At 45.2% G+C, this 19,257-nt stretch overlaps 1 protein-coding gene across 3 annotated transcripts in view; it reads left to right on the forward strand.

The window, feature by feature from the left end:
* myh11b (myosin, heavy chain 11b, smooth muscle) overlaps nt 1–15,814 on the forward strand; it is a 165,522-nt gene extending 149,708 nt beyond the window's left edge. For 2 of the 3 annotated variants that reach the window (XM_038819567.1, XM_038819568.1), the window contains 4 exons: nt 3,338–3,546; nt 7,940–8,048; nt 10,163–10,335; nt 15,009–15,814. In XM_038819567.1, coding sequence (XP_038675495.1) covers nt 3,338–3,546; nt 7,940–8,048; nt 10,163–10,335; nt 15,009–15,156 — 639 coding nt within the window. In that variant the 3' untranslated portion in view covers nt 15,157–15,814. Of the gene's footprint in view, nt 1–3,337; nt 3,547–7,939; nt 8,049–10,162; nt 10,336–12,646; nt 12,680–15,008 lie in introns of all 3 variants that reach the window. The other variant, XM_038819570.1, reaches the window with a different exon arrangement.
* The last annotated feature ends 3,443 nt before the right edge of the window (nt 15,815–19,257 follow it).

A 19,257-nucleotide genomic window follows, 5' to 3' on the forward strand; every position in this document is an offset into this window, starting at 1 on the left:
TTTTTATGCCGCCTCCTTGGATCTAATACAATCTCTAATTTCCTTTTGTGAGCCATGGATTGGCCACCTTTCCAGTTTTAATTCTGTGCCAGTCAAGAATGAACAATAGTTGCAGTTCCTCCATGTGCTCTTTGAATGTTTGACATTGCCTATCGACCTTCATCCCTTTAAGTAACATTCCCCAATCCATCATAGCAAACCCGTGCCTCATACCATCGTAATTCCCTTTATTTAGACTCAGGACCCTAGTCTCAGTATCAACTATGTCACTTTCCACCTTGATGAAAAATTCTATCATATTATGGTCGCTCCTCCCCAAGGGGCCACACACAACTAGATTGCCAATTATTCCTTTCTCATTACACAATACCCAGTCTAAGATGGCCTGTTCTCTAGCTGGTTCCTCAACGTATTGGTCCAGAAAACCATTCCGTATAAACTCCAGGAATTCATCCTCTGTGGTGCTGTTACTAATTTCATTTGCCCAATCTATATGCAGATTAAAGTCACCCATAGAACATAGAGAAATACAGCACAGAACAGGCCCTTCGGCCCACGATGTTGTGCTGAACTTTTGTCCTAGGTTAATCGTAGATCATAGAATTTTGGACACTAAGGGCAATTTATCACGGCCAATCCACCCAACCTGCACATCTTTGGACTGTGGGAGGAAACCAGAGGACCCGGAGGAAACCCACGCAGACACGGGATGTGCAGACAGTGACCCAGTGCCATAATTACAGATCATTTTCTCACATACATCTCTAATTACCTATTTATTGCCATTCCCAACATTTCATACAGTTTGTGGGTCCGTATACAACCCCCACAAACAGTTTTTGGCCCTTGGTTTTTCTCAGCTCTACCCATACAGATTCCACATCACCGGATCTACGGTGTTAATTTCCTCCTTTAACCAGCAATGCAACCCTTGCCTGTCCATCCTAAATACTGAATATCCCTGGATGTTCAGCCACGGAGCCCATCGCCAAGATTTTCTCTTTCTTTGCTTCCCCAAGTATTTCATTAACCATCCAACCAATAATGGATGACATTTCATTGTGATTCAGGGACATGTTTATCTGAAACTCACCCACTGCAGCACTGTGGGGAGTGCTACATGGTCGCAGGTGCCATCTTTTTTAGATTGAGATGTTAAACTGAGGCCCCGTTGCCTCTCTCGGGCGGATGGACAGGATTCCATTGCCCAATTTTGGAAGAAGAGTAAGGGGCGTTATCGTGATGTCCTGTCCAATATTGAGCCCTCAATCTACATCGCAAAAACAGATTATCTAAATTGTTTTCATAGCATTTACAGTGCAGAAGGAGGCCATTCGGCCCATCGAGCCTACACCGGCCCCTGAATGAGCACCCTACCCAAGCCCACACCTCTACCCTTTCACCACAACCCAGCAACTCCACCTAACTTTTTGGACACGACAGAGCAATTTATTATGGCCAATCCGCCTACCCCGCATATCTGTGGACTGTGGGAGGAAACCGGAGCACCCGGAGGAAACCCACACAGACACGGGGAGAACGTGCAGATTCCGCATAGACAGTCACCCAAGCCGGGAATTGAACCCGGGCCCCTGACTCTGTGAAGTAACAGTGCTAACCACTGTGCTACCGTGCCACCCCACTGTTTATGGGTCTTGTTGCGCACAAATTGGCTGCCACATTTCCTACATTACAACAAATGACTACATTTCAACAAATGACTACATTTCAAAAGTACTTAATTAGCTGCAAAGATAATCCAGTGGTCATGAAAGATGCTATATAAATGCAAATCTTTATTTTTATATTGAAACAGCACAGAGGCAGAACACAGAATTTGATTGACCAATCAGCATGTACGAAAAGCTGTTGTAGGTTGTCTCTGACCTGGGGGCAGATACCCCAAGTATTTATGGGGAGAGTTAATGGGAAAGTGTTTCTGTGAATTCCAGATATGCCTCTGAGATTCCTACAGCTCAAAGCCTTAACGAGCCTGAAATGAATCTTGGGTCCCCAGCCGCCTTGGTGATACTTCACTCAGTCAACTCGTCACCCCCATAAAATTACTGTCAGGTTGAAATGTCTGTGGATTCTAATCCCAGAGAGGGAGCACACCCAACGTCAGCAGCTGGGAGTTTCTCATATTGACCACCAGGTGGCACACTACACAAATCCAGCGCTCCGGCTTAAAGCAACAAACAATTCCCTCCGCATTGATCCTCCATACTGTACACAGAACTGCACACGTCAGCCAGCACAATATTCCACTTTGCAGACAGCAATAAATGCTCATATAAACACAGTCTCCCCATTGCTTCCTGCAACATGTGATCCCTCCCAAGGACTTACAAAGCAGCAAGAGGATGCATGTCGGCGAGCAGCTTCTTGGAGTGGCTTGAGAATGAAGAGATTTGGTGAAGATAAACTAGTTAACCCGTTTAGATCATTCAAACCAGTGATATTTGTCACCCCAGGAAGCTCTATCACCCACTGCCCACCGTTGAGGTGATTCTTTCTCAACAATATTCTCAGAGAAAATGTTCGAAGGATTGAATTTTGGATGTAACAACTGAGTGCATTGTCTGCGAAACTTGCTTTTTAGGGCAGCACGGTAGCACAGTGGTTAGCACAGTTGCTTCACAGCGCCAAGCCCCCAGGTTCGATTCCCGGCTTGGGTCACTGTCTGTGTGGCGTTTGCATGTTCTCCCCGTGTCTGCATGGATTTCCTCCGGATGCTCCGGTTTCCTCCCACAAGTCCCGAAAGACGTGCTGTTAGGTGAATTGGACATTCTGAATTCTCCCTCTGTGTACTGAACAGGGGCCGGAATGTGGCGACTAGGGACTTTTCACAGTAACTTCATTGCAGTGTTAATGTAAGCCTCATTGTGACACTATTATTAAAAAATAACACTAACGTCATTCAGAAACACGTCACTATGTGGGCTCTGTCAAAAGGCACGTCCTCTGCTCAGAATCGTCTCCCCCGTACCTCGAACCAGTCTTTTTGTTTGCCGATTAGCTTCCTTCAGGTTTCAAGCCACCCAACATGGACATTCTCTCCTTTCCGCCTCCTCGTCTCCTTTGATATCTTCCCACAGCCCCCCCCCCCCCCCCCCCCTTATGTATTTTGCAATTGTTGCTGTTCTCCGCTGGGAACCCCACCACTCCTGCTCAGAATGTGGACAGACGTTGGACAGTCTAACAATATGACAAACTTCACAAAGTCACTGACACAGCTGCAACATAAATGTTTATTCAAAGCGTTCCGCGCAGGGGGAACGTGCCCTCCCGGTGCGATTTTTTTGGTGAAAGTTGACATTTTCTTTCTCGTTGTCAGTCAGAACAGCTGACAAATGAGCTGGCTACTGAGCGCAGCGCGAATCAGAAGAATGACAGCGCTCGGCAGCAACTCGAGAGGCAGAACAAGGAGCTGAAAGCCAAACTGCAGGAAATGGAGGGGGCAGTGAAATCCAAGTTCAAATCCACAATAACCTCTCTGGAGTCAAAGATCGTCCAGTTGGAAGAGCAACTGGAGGCAGAAATAAAGTAAGAACTCTCAGCAAGATTCTCCTTTTACTTGTTTACTTGTCTTTACTCACTGGTGTGACACTGAATTCAGTTTTGTTTTGCAACACAATGTCTATGAATTAACGGGCGCGATTTTACGGTGAAGCGAGCTGCTTTGCAGATGCAGCGTGGCCGATTGAAGCCGGGAGACCTCGTTCCCGGGATCTACCCGCTTCGCAACAACTCGCGAGACCTAATGCAATCTCACAAGACATTGCGATATAAATTTCACCTAGTGTGGGCGGGATCATTTTTAGGGTGTGTGGGTATGGGGGGGGGGGGGGGGTTTGCCGGATCCGGGATCCTCCCATGGCGCATTGGGACATGGTGGTGGGAGGGTATCGCTTTGGGGTTCCAGATCAAGTCGCCATCTCTCCGGCAAGAGGAGCTCCCCAGCGTACACACGGGGCTGCGTACAGCCGAGGCCACACGTTCCCTGTTGAGGCCTCTTTTCAAACCGAGTCGTGTTTTATAGACTTGTGTTCCTCAACACTGTGAGCGCCGGGAAACACTCGGCTAAACAAGCTCACTTAGGGGCTTTGTTCCCATTTAGTAAAATCGGGCCCAATAAATCTAAAATGTGAAATGTTGCAGCTATTACATAGTCCAGCATTCCCTCTGATTGACAAAAAAAGAGCATTAAGGTTTTTTGATGAAGGATCATCAATATAATGAAAGTGTAATACAGGTGTCAATCAGAGCTCAATAATTTCCTGGGTTTGATTCTTTGATATTCCCAGCTTTAAATAAAACACACAATAGCTATCCCATTCGGTAATGGTCAGTTTTAGGCATGCGTTGCGGCTGTTCCCTCTTCCCCTCTCCCGCGGGAGAGGAGCAACACATCCTCTCACAGAGAGAGGCCAGAGCCACACTCAGGAGGCCACCATCGCATCTTTCTGAATCCCAGGGTGAGAGGTCCTGTGGGAATGAGAGAGTAGGGCAGGAGGAGTATGTGTGCTTGGATGTCCTAGGCCCACTCCCCAACACGGGAGGTTAGAGTCCTCAGCCTGTACTCCCCAACACAGGAGGCTGCAGTCCTCAGCATGTACTCCCCAACACTGGAGGGTTAGAGTGCTCAGCGTGTACTCCCCAACACGGGAGTCTAGAGTCCTCAGCGTGTACTCCCCAACACGGGAGGATAGAGTTCTCAGCATGTACTCCCCAACACAGGGAGGGCTAGAGTCCTCAGCATGTACTCCCCAACATGGGAGGGCTAGAGTCCTCAGCATGTACTCCCCAACACGGGGGAGGCTACAGTCCTCAGTATGTACTCCCCAACACGGGAAGGCTAGAGTCCTCAGCATGTACTCCCAACACGGGAAGGCTAGAGTCCTCAGCATGTACTCCCCAACACGGGAGGCTAGAGTCCTCAGCATGTACTCCCCAACACGGGAGGCTACAGTCCTCAGTATGTACTCCCCAACACGGGAGGTTAGAGTCCTCAGCATGTACTCCCCAACACGGGAGGCTAGAGTCCTCAGTATGTACTCCCCAACACGGGAGGCTAGAGTCCTCAGTATGTACTCCCCAACACGGGAGGTTAGAGTCCTCAGCATGTACTCCCCAACACGGGGGGGCTAGAGTCCTCAGCATGTGCTCCCCAGCACGGGAGGCTAGAGTTCTCAGCATGTGCTCCCCAGCACGGGAGGCTAGAGTTCTCAGCATGTACTCCCCAACACGGAAGGTTAGAGTCCTCAGCATGTACTCCCCAACACAGGAGGCTGCAGTCCTCAGCATGTACTCCCCAACACGGGGGAGGTTAGAGTCCTCAGCATGTACTCCCCAACACGGGAGGCTAGAGTCCTAAGCATGTATTCCCCAACACGGGAGGCTACAGATGAGTCTAAAGAGGAATTTTACTCCGGCCTTGAACAATCTTTGGTCCGAGTCACAACAGGCGACAAGCTGATCCTCCTTGGCAAATTGAAAAGGCCACAAACCTCTGGGGAGGTGTTATTGGCTGCACGGGGCAGGATAATCCAACACCAATGGTATCCTGCACCTGACAAAATGTCTAGAACACGGCCTTGTCATAACTAACAGCAGGGTCTGTCAGAGAGACATGTACACGGTCCCATGGCAACAGCCTCACTCCAAATACTGGCACCTGCTCGACTGCGTCATCATCTGAATGAAGGACGTGTGTCACCCGCAGCATAACAGGAATTTACAACCGCTGGATGGCTCACTGTCTAATCCGCTCTGTGATCAATGTAGCCCCAAAACAGCGATGGAAACAGGAACAATGCCACAGCATCATCAACACTGAGGCACTCAATGACCTTGATAGGAGAGTCCAATTCAGCCAGCGCCTCACTGACAACCTGAAGACTCCCGGTGACCCAGAGACGCAGAGTGTTCACGGTGCCTGGTCTGTCTTCAAGGCCTCCATCTCAGCACCCCAGAACCAGGAAACAGTAAGACTGGTTTGAGCAGGAGAACCAGCAGCTGATAAGCTGCAAGAGGAAGGCTTTTCCGAAGATGGAACAGCATCCCAAACCAAGAGCGAGAATCCATTCCACAGATGAGGGAGGAGTCCAGCAAAAAAAAACCCAGGACCTAAAGAACAGATGGTGGATGGAGGAGGCACAAGAAATCCAACAGTTAGCCGGCAACTGTGATGTACAAGGCTCCTTTAGTGCAGTGAAGACCACCTACAGCCAGGCTCTAAGCCATTGTCTGCCCCTTTCCCAGGCGCACATAGGTTCTCCATGAGAGCATTGAATATTAAACATCCGTAAGACAAAAGTCCTCTCATCCTACCCCCGGCACAACCACTGCTCCACACTTATCAAAATCTACAATGTGACATTGGACAACATGGACCACTTTGAGCTTTGACAAAGAGTCATCGGACTCAAAACGTTAGCTCCTTTCTCTCCCTACAGATGCTGCCAGACTTGCTGAGATTTTCCAGCAATTTCCTTTTCGTTCCACTTTCCATATATTGGGAGCCTAACTTCAAAAAGTACCGACAACGACGACGAGGTTCAATGCCGCTGTCAATGTGGCAGCAAAGCCTTAAGTAGTCGCCTGATGAAGAGGGTGTTTGAAGACCAGGATCTCAGACTGGCATCAAACTCCGAGCAATCGTGATATCCCCGCCCTCCTATATGGCTCAGAGTCGTGGACTTTGTGCAGGGGGAACCTGGAGAAGTACCGCCAGCTCTGCCTCCGCCAGACCCTGCCAATCCATTGGCAGGAGAGCTGCACCGACCTCCTTGAAAACATGCAACATCCCACCAGCAGCAGCAGTGATTCCCGGGCCCAAGACCACCTGAAGTACAGGGAAAGCACCCGGGAAGGCTGAACATCTTTTGTTTCATCACTAGTGAAAGCTGAAGCCAGGCATCGACAGTGAAGGGAACGTGTGGCAACCCGAGCACTCTACCCACCTGGGCATCCCACCCACCTGGACACCCTACCCACCCGGGCATCCCACCCACCCGGGCACCCTACCCACCCGGGCACCCTACCCACCCGGGCACCCTACCCACCCGGGCATCCCACCCACCCGGGCATCCCACCCACCTGGGCACCCCACCCACCCGGGCACCCCACCCACCTGCTCCTTCAACCACCGTCTGCCTCGCCTGTGACAGAGACTGGAGGCCGCACATTGAGCTCCTCAATCACCTGAGAACTCGTTTTAATTTGGAAGCAAGTCACCTCCACTCCAAGGAATGTCTAAGGAGAAAAATACCTTTCTCTTGCCTGCAAAAGGTTACAAATTGAACACTATAAATACACTATAAATATGAATTATATCTCCATTTTGGCAATTGCATGGATGTCACAACCCATTTTAGCTGAGATCCAGTGGTTTGTGTATTTAAACAATTATGTTTTTTTTAATAAATTTAGATTACCCAATTATTTTTTCCAATTAAGGGGCAATTTAGCGAGGCCAATCCACCTACTCTGCACATTTTTGGGTTGTGGGGGCGAAACCCACGCAGACACGGGGAGAATGTGCAAACTCCACACGGACAGTGACCCAGAGCCGGGAACGAACCTGGGACCTCAGCGCCGTGAGGCGGTTGTGCTAACCACTAGGCCACTGTGCTGCCCTTTATTTAAATAATTATAAGGATGAAGCGTTTTGCCTCCTGCTGTGGACAATGGATTACTTTTCTACAGTCATTACATCCCTGCAGAGTGTACAATAGACTGGTTGTTATTTTTTATAATAAAGCAATCCGGTTGCTTTTAATTTGAAACAGTAAATTGCTGTTTGTTACGTTGGAGAGATCCTGATGTAATTGAATATAGATACAAGTCTGTTTAAAAACCAGACCAAACCAGTTGCTCCTTGTTACCAAGATGATGTTTCTTGCTCCGTTTCATATGTTCCATCTTTACCCTCCAGGGAGAAACAAGCAACAACCAAGGGAGCTCGTCGCACAGAGAAGAAACTGAAAGAGATTATAATGCAGGTGGAGGATGAGCGAAGACATGGGGAACAGTATAAAGAACAGGTAGACCACTGATCTCTCAGTAAAACAGCAACTTTCACTAGCATGGTATATCACCCAGAGAGCTACATGGAAACCACAGCATTTGTTCTAATATAGAGACTAAAGACTGGTGTCAGAAGTGTAGATTGCTAAATTGCAAATGATCAGTTAAGCTTTTATTTGTATTAAATTTCAGAACTTTCCTAAAGACTGAAATCACTCTTAAGAGTGAGTCATTTTTTAACTGCATTTCCTGTCCTTTTGCACAAAGGATAATTAAGAATTTTATGTACAACCAACATATTGAGCTGGTGTTCAGAACATTCTGATAAACATTCTATCTGTGTAAACTATGTAATGGGGCTGGTTTAGCACAGGGCTAAATAGCTGGCTTTGAAAGCAGACCAAGGCAGGCCAGCAGCACGGTTCAATTCCCTTACCAGCCTCCCCGAACAGGCGCCGGAATGTGGCGACTAGGGACTTTCACAGTAACTTCATTTGAAACCTACTTGTGACAATAAGCAATTTTCATTTCATTTCATTTTCATACTGAGTCCTGAGCCTGCTCTACATGCAGTGAACTCTGAGCCAATGCACAGAACATGTGCAAAGGTTCTTAAAGATATCGCAGTGAAGAGGTCCTCGTGTACAGCTGGACTACCCGATCCATCTCAATTGGACACCGCAGGATGATTTGGCTTTTTTCCCCCCTTAAAACTGACTCCCATGTTTGTTGCTTTTGTTTCAGTCAGAATTTTAGGTCTGCTGGTTGGCAGTATCTTCTCGGGTTTAGTCATCACAATAAGCAGTTACTGTACAGGGCATGATTCACACTTTCCAGCAGGACCCAGACTAATAGAAATAGCCTCCCCCTTATGCTCTCAACTGCCTTTTTGAATAAATACTTGTTCAATCTCTCTGAAGAAACATTAAGTCAGCAAACTTGAAGTTACAGTGATGGGGAGGGGTGAGGACATGGAAAGATTTGACAACAAGGGTAATAATTTTAAAGTCAGGGAGTTGCTGAATCAGAGACCAAAGAAGATCACTGAACACAAAACTGACAACCAAACAGGATTTGTTACAAGTTCGGATGTCATCTTCATTAACACTGCTGTGATGATGCTCTTCAATGTTGAATGGTTCTCTCCTCCACTGTACTTCAAAAACTTCAGGTAACCAGGTTTCCAGCACCTGGTTCTGTCCCCAACCATTCTTTTTACAACAATCTAAAGTTCTGCTCTACACTCCAGGGTCACCTTGATTATCATAAGTTAAGGAGTGTGTAACAAAGTTTAGGCCATGTTGCAAATCTGTTATGTGAATGTCAATCCTTTGAAACCATGGGGGCAGATTTTGTTGTAGAAATAGCATTGAGGCTAATCGTCCTCATCATTATTACAAGTGTGAATGTACATGAGCGATTAAATGCAGAAAACAGAAAGTTGCTGTCTGACTTGCCCTACCCACCCAGCAGCTTTGCTCTATCAGTATCTCACCATGAGACAGTGATGGAATACAAGGAACGCATTCATACTGGACTGAAGTTAGGACTTGTCCGTTCCGGTGTAAGTAAAGATTTAACGGTGTGATAAGTCTTAAATACTGCCAAGCGACCTGTCTAGAATGGAAAATTCATATTTACAAATGTGGAGTTTCATTCCTTCAGATTTTAATTATCATTGGAGATGTAACCAAAAACTCAAATAATACGTTTTTAAAAACTTGTTCCTTCTGTCTCTTTTATCTCTCTCAATCCCATCTTTCTATCCCTCTCTTTATTTCACTTTCTGAATTCAATATTCTAACTGATACTTCCTGATTCAGATCCTCTGCTGCCCATTAATACGTTCAAGAGTTACATGCTTGCTTGCTCTGGTCCCAGTTCACCAGAAGTGGCCAACTCTCTGTTGCACTGAAACTTCCTGTAAATCAATCACATGGAGTATCTCTGGGGAAATGAATGGCTGGCAGTGTTCATTCACCCACAGTGTAAAATCTGCCTCCTATAGAGAGGGAGCCAAGTAAATTGTCTTTACCCTCATTACATTTTAATTTACCACGAATTTGTGCGCGACAAAGGTATGCTCTCATGATGTGACTATGGAAACATTAATATTGTTTTGGTCCTGAAGGCAGACAAAAGCAATTCGCGCGTGAAACAGCTCAAGCGGCAGCTGGAGGAAGCCGAGGAGGAATCTCAGCGGATCAATGCGGCTCGACGCAAACTGCAGCGAGAACTGGAAGAAGCCACGGAGCTGAATGAAACCGTGAACCGCGAATGTAACATGCTCAAGAACAAACTCCGGTAAGCCCCACACTCCAGCCTGCCTCCATTTACCAACCCCTTCCCGCAGCACAGACCATTTGCTGGGAACTTCCTGGCAGCTGATCCTGCTCCCTTTCCGTAACTTCACCGGGTGTGCAGGCGATGAGCTCTTCCTCGTGCGTTAATCTCTTATCTGCCGTAGCTCCCAAAGATTTTATGGTAAATAACTCCTCGGAAATACCCAACTTGTGGTCAGATTTTCTCGTAGAATGAGCTGAAGGAAAGAAGAGAATTACTGCAGACGCTGGAATCTGAAACCAAAGAGAAAATGCTGGAAACTCTCAGCAGGTCTGGCAGCTCAGCTTTGACAAAGGGTCACCTGGACTTGAAACATTAGCTCTTTTCTCTCCCTACAAATGCTGCCAGACCTGTTGAGATTTTCCAGCATTTTCCTTTTGGGAGCTGAAGGAAAGTATCACTTTGGGTGTTAAGAAATGTTTGACTAATATACATCCAGCAGATCAAAACAAGAATATGTCTCTGTTGCTGAGTCCTATACAATGGAGGACAGTGAGACTTTGAATTTTCCCCACAGGTGGGGCCTGCGAATTATTTTCACTACAACCTCAATAGGATTTATTTATCCTTCGCTGTGGATTTGGTTCATCCAAAACATTTGGGTCTTTTACTGCCTTGTGTCTGTCTGGGTTGCCAACCGCGCCAGTCTCCTCCCAAAGTTGCCATTTGTTCTGCTCTAGGCAGATTGGGAAGAACTTTGTGTTCATTGAGTTAACGTTTTCAGTCAGAACTCTGTGGAAGAGTCCAGCGGACTCGGAAGGTTAATTGCGTTCCTCTCTCCAGACCTGTGGAGTCTATCCAGGTTCTCTAATTGGCACGAGGTCCAGCCGCCAGGAATAGGAGCAGTCAGTGTTTGGCCAAACCCTACGCTTGCTCCATAAGAAAATACCTGCCTCTTTAATCTGCAAGAAATTTCTTTAATCGGGCAGGTTTTCAAGATTTTCTTTTGACAAAGTAATGCAAAATTATGTTTTAAATACTTATTTGAAATAGTCACCCAAGGAATGAGAAACAGAGCGGATCTCCCCCACTCCATTCATGTGAATCCTTCATCAGCTTACTCCCAAATACCATGGGAAAAGGCTTGGAGATGAATGTCTGTTTTCAGAACCTGATGGGATGAAGAATTGAGATTCAACAAATGGGAGATGGGAGAAAATATCTGAAAACGTTTCTCTCCAGTTGGTATTTGGTGGGGGCAGAAAAGATGACGAGGTGCCCCAGTCGTTATTATCCTCTTCTGGAGCAGCACAGTGGGTTAGCACTGCTGCCTCACAGCTCCAGGGTCCCAGGTTTGGTTCCCGGCTTGGGTCACTGTCTGTGCGGAGTCTGCACGTTCTCCCCGTGTGTGCGTGGGTTTCCTCCCACAGCCCAAAGATGTGCAGGTTAGGTGGATTGGCTATGGTAAATTGCCTGGTCATGTTCAAAGATGGGCAGATTAGGTGGGGTTACGGGGGATGGGGATGGGGTGGGAGAGCGGTTCTGGGTAGGGTACTCTTTCAGAGGGCCGGTGCAGACTCGATGGGCCAAATGACCTCCTCCGGCACTTTAGGGATTCGATGGACTGATGGGTTTAGGCTGTAGACATTTTAGCAGGGGAAAGGGTATCTTCCATGGGATGTGGGTGACACTGGCAAGGTTTTCCAAATGCTCGTTGCCCTGAACAGGGTGATGGTGAGTCTTGCGATTTATACAACTGAGTGGCTTGCTAGGCCACATCAAGGAACATTAACCATATAGCATGCAGACCCAGTAAGATAGTAAGATCCTATTCCTGAGGGCATTGGCTATCTAACTGGGTCTTTATGACAACAATCCCATAGCTTTTACAATCGCTTTGTCTGGTACCATCACAAACTTTTAACAGACTTGCTGAATTTAATTTCATAATGTGCCCTTGGGGATTTGAACTCTTTGTGTTACTAGTCCAGCTGTAGAACAAAACACTGATGGAGATCTTAAAAGCGAGAGTAATGCAGACATACACATTTACTCTACATCATCGCCATTAACTCTGGGAGTAACTGTGCAAAGTTTATTAAATATCACTGTGTATAATAACCATAACAAAGGAACTGATCTCTAACATCGAGTGGATTTTCCAATGTTTTTTTAACTAATTGTTATCTGCAATATTCAACTTGGTAAAAAGTTAAAGTGTTCCGTTGTCGGCTTCTGAACAATGCATGCTGGATATGATTATTGCTGTTTTAAGAATCGTTTCTAATAGGAATGATGTGTAACTGTGAGGGAAATCTTGTCTTTATTCCAGGGGTGCACATGAATCTGCCCAGTGAACTCCCAGGTACCTCCCAAACCTCAGCTACGCAACTTTTCGTATTGCTCAAATCTCCAGCTCTTTTTCTCCTTTTAAATACTGACGGTTTCTGATAACTCTGAAGGCTGAAGATAAATATTGGCAAATAAATAAAGTGACCTCAAGAAAGAAAAGCCAGGGGATGTGATTTATATATCGTGAGGACGCTGAGCAAAATATAAATCTTATCCCACGGCTCTTCATCATGAATTCTGTTTACACCACATGTTGGATACAATAGGAATAAGATTGTAACAGTTCATGTACATGCTATGCTGAATTTCAAATTGTTCCTGGTGATATTCACTCTTAACTATACTTTCTCCACCTCCATGAAATATATTTCATGGAAAAGACATTACATGTGGTACAAGTAAATGGAATAAAAGTTCTAATAGATAGGTACAGAAAAGAGCTTAACGCTTAACACTGCTGTGCACATGCAGTGGAATGTGCAATTTCCATTCATATTCAAGGCTGCCACTAACTATTTCAGCTTCATTTGAAAAGACCCTTACACTGCCGAGCTCTCTCAAAGATTTGTGAAAGTTACTTTAGCCTTGTTTTTTTTTCTCTTCCCACCCCTCCCCCCCCCCCTCCATTCCAAATCTCAGCACACCTCGTTGGAGGTCAGTTCAGCTGGGAGCAGGGCGTCAAAACAAAGCGGGGTGGGATTTTTTGAGAAGTACAGATGGCAGGCTGGGATGAGCGCTGTCCATCCCCCCCCCCCCCCCCCCCTCCCACCTGCCCACATGAAATGTAGGAAAAAGAAAACTGACCATGTTGGTGACCAGCTGCCACCACTCTATCATGCCCCAAGCCACAAATCGTTCTGGGAAACGCAATCTGTTCCCAAGTGCAATGGATGATATTTTTCCACATAAGCATTCGGGCATTTCTTAAAGCAGAACTTTGTGGCAGTTAAGGGTTTTCCCTTGTCTGCTTTATTAATTCCAACTTTTGGAGCTGTTTTATTTTCCCAAGCCCTTTGAGGATTGGATAAACAATCTGTGAACCAGATTTCCATCATACTATTAAACAAAAAAAAACATAGTTTTTATTCTGAACTGTTCAATAATAAATGAGACCGCACCTAAAAATCTAATGTCGATGGAGATCTTCTAACTTAATGTCATCTCTTAGTCCTCAAAGGGTTAACAAACCAAATCTGCTGAATAGGAAGCATGGCTAAGGCTTATTCACTAAAAGATATTTAATATTTAAAGGTGAACAGTAGATGCAAAGTTATGAAGTTTGATTAAGCTGAAAGAGGATTTTGAGATTATCGGTATATTCCAGGCATATTTTAAGATTTCTACCATTCACGTGAGAACATTGGAGTCACAAAGTAAATGCACGAACAATTATTGCCTAGTTTATTTTCACACAAACACAACAAACAAGGGAGACTCACTGCTGTTTGTCTAACTCCACTTTTATGTAGAATTAAATTGCTTGAACGCAACTCTAAATGATGTATTGGTTGGATTTTTAAATCTATCGTACAAGCCCTACCTAGTCCTTAGTATCCCGTGCATGTGTAGTCTCAAAGCACACCAATTTGCATGTTACAAAGCTATGACAGTAATTTTTCACCGAGCAGGTATAATCAATCTTCCCTTGTTTGGCTGACAATAGGATGGGCCATGATTGATTGATATTTGTCGCCTGTACCGAGGTACAGTGAAAGATATTTTTCTGCTAGCCAAGGAAACGTACACAGTAGACCAAAGAATAATCAGCAAAGTACATCGACAAATAAATAGGTGGTTACAGTGCAGAACAAGGGCCAAACAAAGCAAATGTGACATGATTCAGCCGCACCTACCACAAAGACTAGAGATTTGAAAATCGAAACAAATCTCCATCCTACACAGAGTCTCCAAGTTGGGCATGCAACAGAAAGCAAGTTTCATCGAGAGAACACTGATACATGTGAGATCAAGGCCTGACGTTTAGAATTACAGTCCATCATTACAAGTTTCAAAAACTACTGCATTCTTTTTTTTTTTTAAAGAGTTCAATTGTGGACACAATGACCTCCATACCCAAGTTTTAAACACAATCACCGTTCAGTTTTAGAAGGGTAAAGAATTACACTCAAGTCACTCATTGTTAATATAATTTGAATGCATTGATCAGCAGACATCTTTTATCACGGTTGATGGTCGGCCTCAAGTGGTTGGAGGCCTATGTCCGTCTGGAGAGTATTTTAGCATTTCTGTATTGTGTGTGTTGATGGAGGATTGTTTGGGGAGTTGTCTAAACATTGGGTTGTTTCTTGCTGCTTTCTGACATGTGGCCTTTCTTGATGTAGGCGAGGAAATGAGCCGATGCTGAGTGGAGCAGGAGCACGGAGATCTGGAGGCAGGCGCGGAGTGGTTGATAACACTTCGCTGGAAAACTCTGATGAAGATCTTGGGGGACGAGATCCGGACTTCAACGGCACAAAATCTAATGAATAATGACAGTGTGGCACACTGTGGTATGGTATCAAAATGGGAAAATTATACACAAACAATCAGAGAAGCTTGAAAACGGTCACACACTTATGGTATTAGCAGGGCACAGTTTTTCCATTTATAAAACTACTCCTTCACAATTAAAAAATAAATACTTTCACGTGCATGTAGCCAAAACTAGTTTGCTGAATATTTTACAGGTACCAAAGTTTCAAATAACATTCTAGCATTTAAAATTCATTGTAAAAAATAAAAATAAAATTTTTTTTTTTAAGAAATAAAGTTAACCCTAATGTGCACTGCCTGGTGGGTTGTGATTTTAAAATGGTTGTACTTTGTTGCTAAACCAGAAATGAAAATAGCATCATAATTCTAAAAAATCACATTGCCCTTACTGAAATGATTTGGTCCTTTTCAGTAGCACTATGATATCGGAGATGGATGGTGCACTTTTAATAGAAAGAGCCAAGCACTGTTTGCAATACTTGCCGACCACAGCAACGCTGGTTACAGAATTCTATAGACTTGCTTTGTTTAGCCACTTGAACTACTGGATTTAAAAATAAACTATTGTTTGCAGTAATATATTCGGTTCATGCTAAACATAGTCCGCAAAGTGTTTCTCAATCACCATCACCAAATAAAGGACTTTGTATCACAATGGAAAGCGTTTGGCAATTTATTTTCTTAAATGTGCACCCTCTTTCTGTAAGTAGCTGTTTCCCCAGAAAAATGGTCAAAATGGAAGCATTACGGCAACTTGATATCCTAACTCAAACAGTTCTCTCGCAACAGCGGAGAGAGAGGTGTGTGTGTGGGGACTGCAGTGTGTATCTGTGGCTGCAGCCTCCTGAGTATTGTTAAGAGGTGAAAATATTCACACGAAGGCCTAAGGATGAGTAAAGAAGCAGTTTATTATATCAGAATTGGGGGCAGCGCGGTGGCCTAGTGGTTAGCACAGCTGCCTCACAGCACTGAGGTCCCAGGTTCGATCCCGGCTCTGGGTCACTCTGTGTGGAGTTTGCACATTCTCCCCGTGTCTGCGTGGGTTTCGACCCCACAACACAAAGATGTGCTGGTTAGGTGGATTGGCCACGCTAAATTGCCCCTTAATTGGAAAAAATGATATCAGAATTCTGGGAGAAAGGCCTCCACTTCTATTGACCGCACCCTTTCTCACTTGAGCTAAGGCTCACATGGGTTAATATACAAACACAAATAGTTGTATTCTCATTTACATACAATCAATCAACTATATTCGCGTTACAATTCATTACATGCAGTCAATCAATTTTCTGAGCATCCCAGTCATCACATATATGGTTAAAGTGGGTGTTGTCTTACCCGCCCCGAACTTCAGACAGAAGTCATTCAAAACTAACACAAGAACATGTCCCGTCTACAGCTGGGGACCCTGATCTATTATGGATACACTGCATTCCTTGTTCTGTGAAGCTGTTATCAGCAGCTGTTGAGATACTCCCTATAAGTACCCACACTTGGTTCAGAAATGTGGCTATTTTGTGTCTTTAGTATTGCTTTAATAGCTAACAGCCATTTGTGTCCTTTCTGATATTAACAAGCATTGTGTATACGCTATCTATTTCTACAACTCGCCTCTTCTAAACAGGCATCTAAGCCAATGAGTACTGTTTGTCTCATCAGAACGATTCAAAAGTAATATAGGAGCACAAATGTAGTCACAGAGCCACGTATAATTTATATCATAGTCCAGTAACAGAAAATGTCCCCCAACAGTATCAATCGTGAATCTGCAAATCCAGCACCGTTTCTCATTGGAATCAATTGTCTTCCATGTGGGGCTCTGCAGCTGAATCAGTCCGGGTGCGGCACCAGTTTTCCTGTCATGGAAGTCCACGAATCCTGCGCCAGCGTCAACACTTAGTCTCATGAACGGAGAATGCAGCCCTTTATCTGATTGTCCCGTCTGTAGGAAGTGGCAATGTTTTCACAATCAGCAGAAACAGGGATAAGAAGGGAAATTCAAATGGCTGTCCAGAAAATATAGCACTTAAAAAATAACAAATGATACTAGGATGTTATCAACAAAGCATCCTCCACCTTCATAAATGTGGTCACTTATCAAAAAGTTCCCACTGTAAACCCAATGATACTGAATCTGTATCTCAGAGCAGAGGGGATGGTACTTTTTTTAATTCTTGGTGTTCCTCCCAGACAGCACCAATATCTGTCAGGTTTAATGAGTATGTGTGCAAGTTGGTGCAGGTTAGATTGGAAGGTGCAGGTTAGATTGGAAGGTGCTGGGGGCAGACCATAGAATAGAATTCCTACAGTGCAGAAGGAGGCCATTCAGCCCATCAAGTCTGCACCGACCCTCTGAAAGAGCACCCTACCTAGGCCCACCCAAACCCCCCCTCCCCAATTTCCACATGAAGTTAGCATAGCCAATCCACCTAACCTGCCGTCCCTATGGTGCCGGCTGAAAGCGGGTCAACTGGTTCAGCCATGGAAATACGAACAGAGGAAATGACCAGACAGGAAAAGACTGATTCATCCACTTAATCAGGGTTCAAGTCATATCCTGGAAGATGTGAACAAGTTGATTTAAAACACAAGCCAGTTAGGGATAAAAGAAATTTGGAAAATTCCTCTCTGGCTCCGTTGATCTTCCTGCAGACCAGACTGACTCTGATTCATTACAGATGTCTTATGGGGCAGTGAGTAATGTCCCTGCCTGGGCCAGACGCTCCCGGTTCGAGTCCCACCCTTTGATGCAAAGGAAGGTGCGTTCATACTGCAGCCAAACAGGTTGCGTATCGACTTGCAAATCCTTCCAAACACAGCAATGGTTGGCGGTAAGAGTGGGAGAGACTCCTGGTCAGCTGTGTGGTAACATCGGAGTCTCGACCATCACCATCCCTAACGTGCATTGCCACAGCAACTGGGATGCTCGGAGTGAACTGAAATACAGCATTACCACCCACCTCACGACAACTTTATCTCCACTCCAGCCAGTAACAGGTCCCATTCTCCCTTGAAGGTAGGGAGTGAAGCAGCATTCACGATGCAAGTCAGCAACACAACTACTATTCCAGGGGAAAAGAAGAATTGCAGAATCTCCCACCTAATTCGAGGCACATCAGGTCTTGCTCCTCTGATGGCAATGAGCGACCTTGCAATTAAGATGACCTAAATTTCTTCTGCAAAAATAAATTCAGTTAAATATTAAAATATGTAAATGAAGTGGTGTGTTTTTCCATGCATTTAAGATGTGACCACACTCATGTAAATGAGTATTTAATGATTAAAGTGAAACTCATTAAAACACATGCAAAATTCTCAAAGAATCAAGCTCCAGCAACCTGGAGAAAAATCATCTGGGCATTAAAAAATATATACTTTTTGCAATTTTCTTTGACTGCTTCTCTTCCCAGATATAAACTTTATTGAAAATGGAGAAAAAGGCCAATAGTCGCGTTCCAATTGGCGTGGGAAGGCCAGGCGTCGGAAGGGTGGCTGCGTTGGCCGAATCTTCTCTGGGGAGCCAGTCGTGTGACGAAACCTCCAAGAAAACATTTAATCACAGTTGGCAACCCGATTGCTCAGACATGCGTTAAATGGATAATAATGAGTGCGTTAGTCAAGGCAAATCCAACAGAGCCCATTACCACCCTATCAGTCTACTCTCCATCATCAGCAAAGTGATGGAAGGAGTCATCAACAGTGCTATCAAGCAGCACTTACTCAGCAATAACCAGCAGGTTGTTATTAAGATATTTGCTGCTTAAATGCCTGCCATCAGAGAATTAGGACCCGTTGCTACCCGAGATACAGGCGGGAGTGATTGGGGGGGGGGGGGGGGGGGGGGTGCAGGTGTGAAAGACAAGCCATTGGTAAAAAAGTCCTGACTGGAACCTAAGTCCTAGCTGAGAACAGACACGAAGGAAAGCAGTTGCATCAGTAACAAATAATTCACTGATGGTTCTACGTAACTGGCAGTAATGGATATATGGGAGCAGCACGGTGGCTAGCATTGCGGCCTACGGCATCGAGGACCTGGGTTCGAATCCCAGCCCTGGGTCACTGTCCGTGTGGAGTTTGCACATTCTCTCCGTGTCTGCG

The sequence above is a fragment of the Scyliorhinus canicula genome, chromosome 15 (assembly GCF_902713615.1).
Source record: "Scyliorhinus canicula chromosome 15, sScyCan1.1, whole genome shotgun sequence".
In the NCBI taxonomy this organism is placed as follows: Eukaryota; Metazoa; Chordata; class Chondrichthyes; order Carcharhiniformes; family Scyliorhinidae; genus Scyliorhinus; species Scyliorhinus canicula.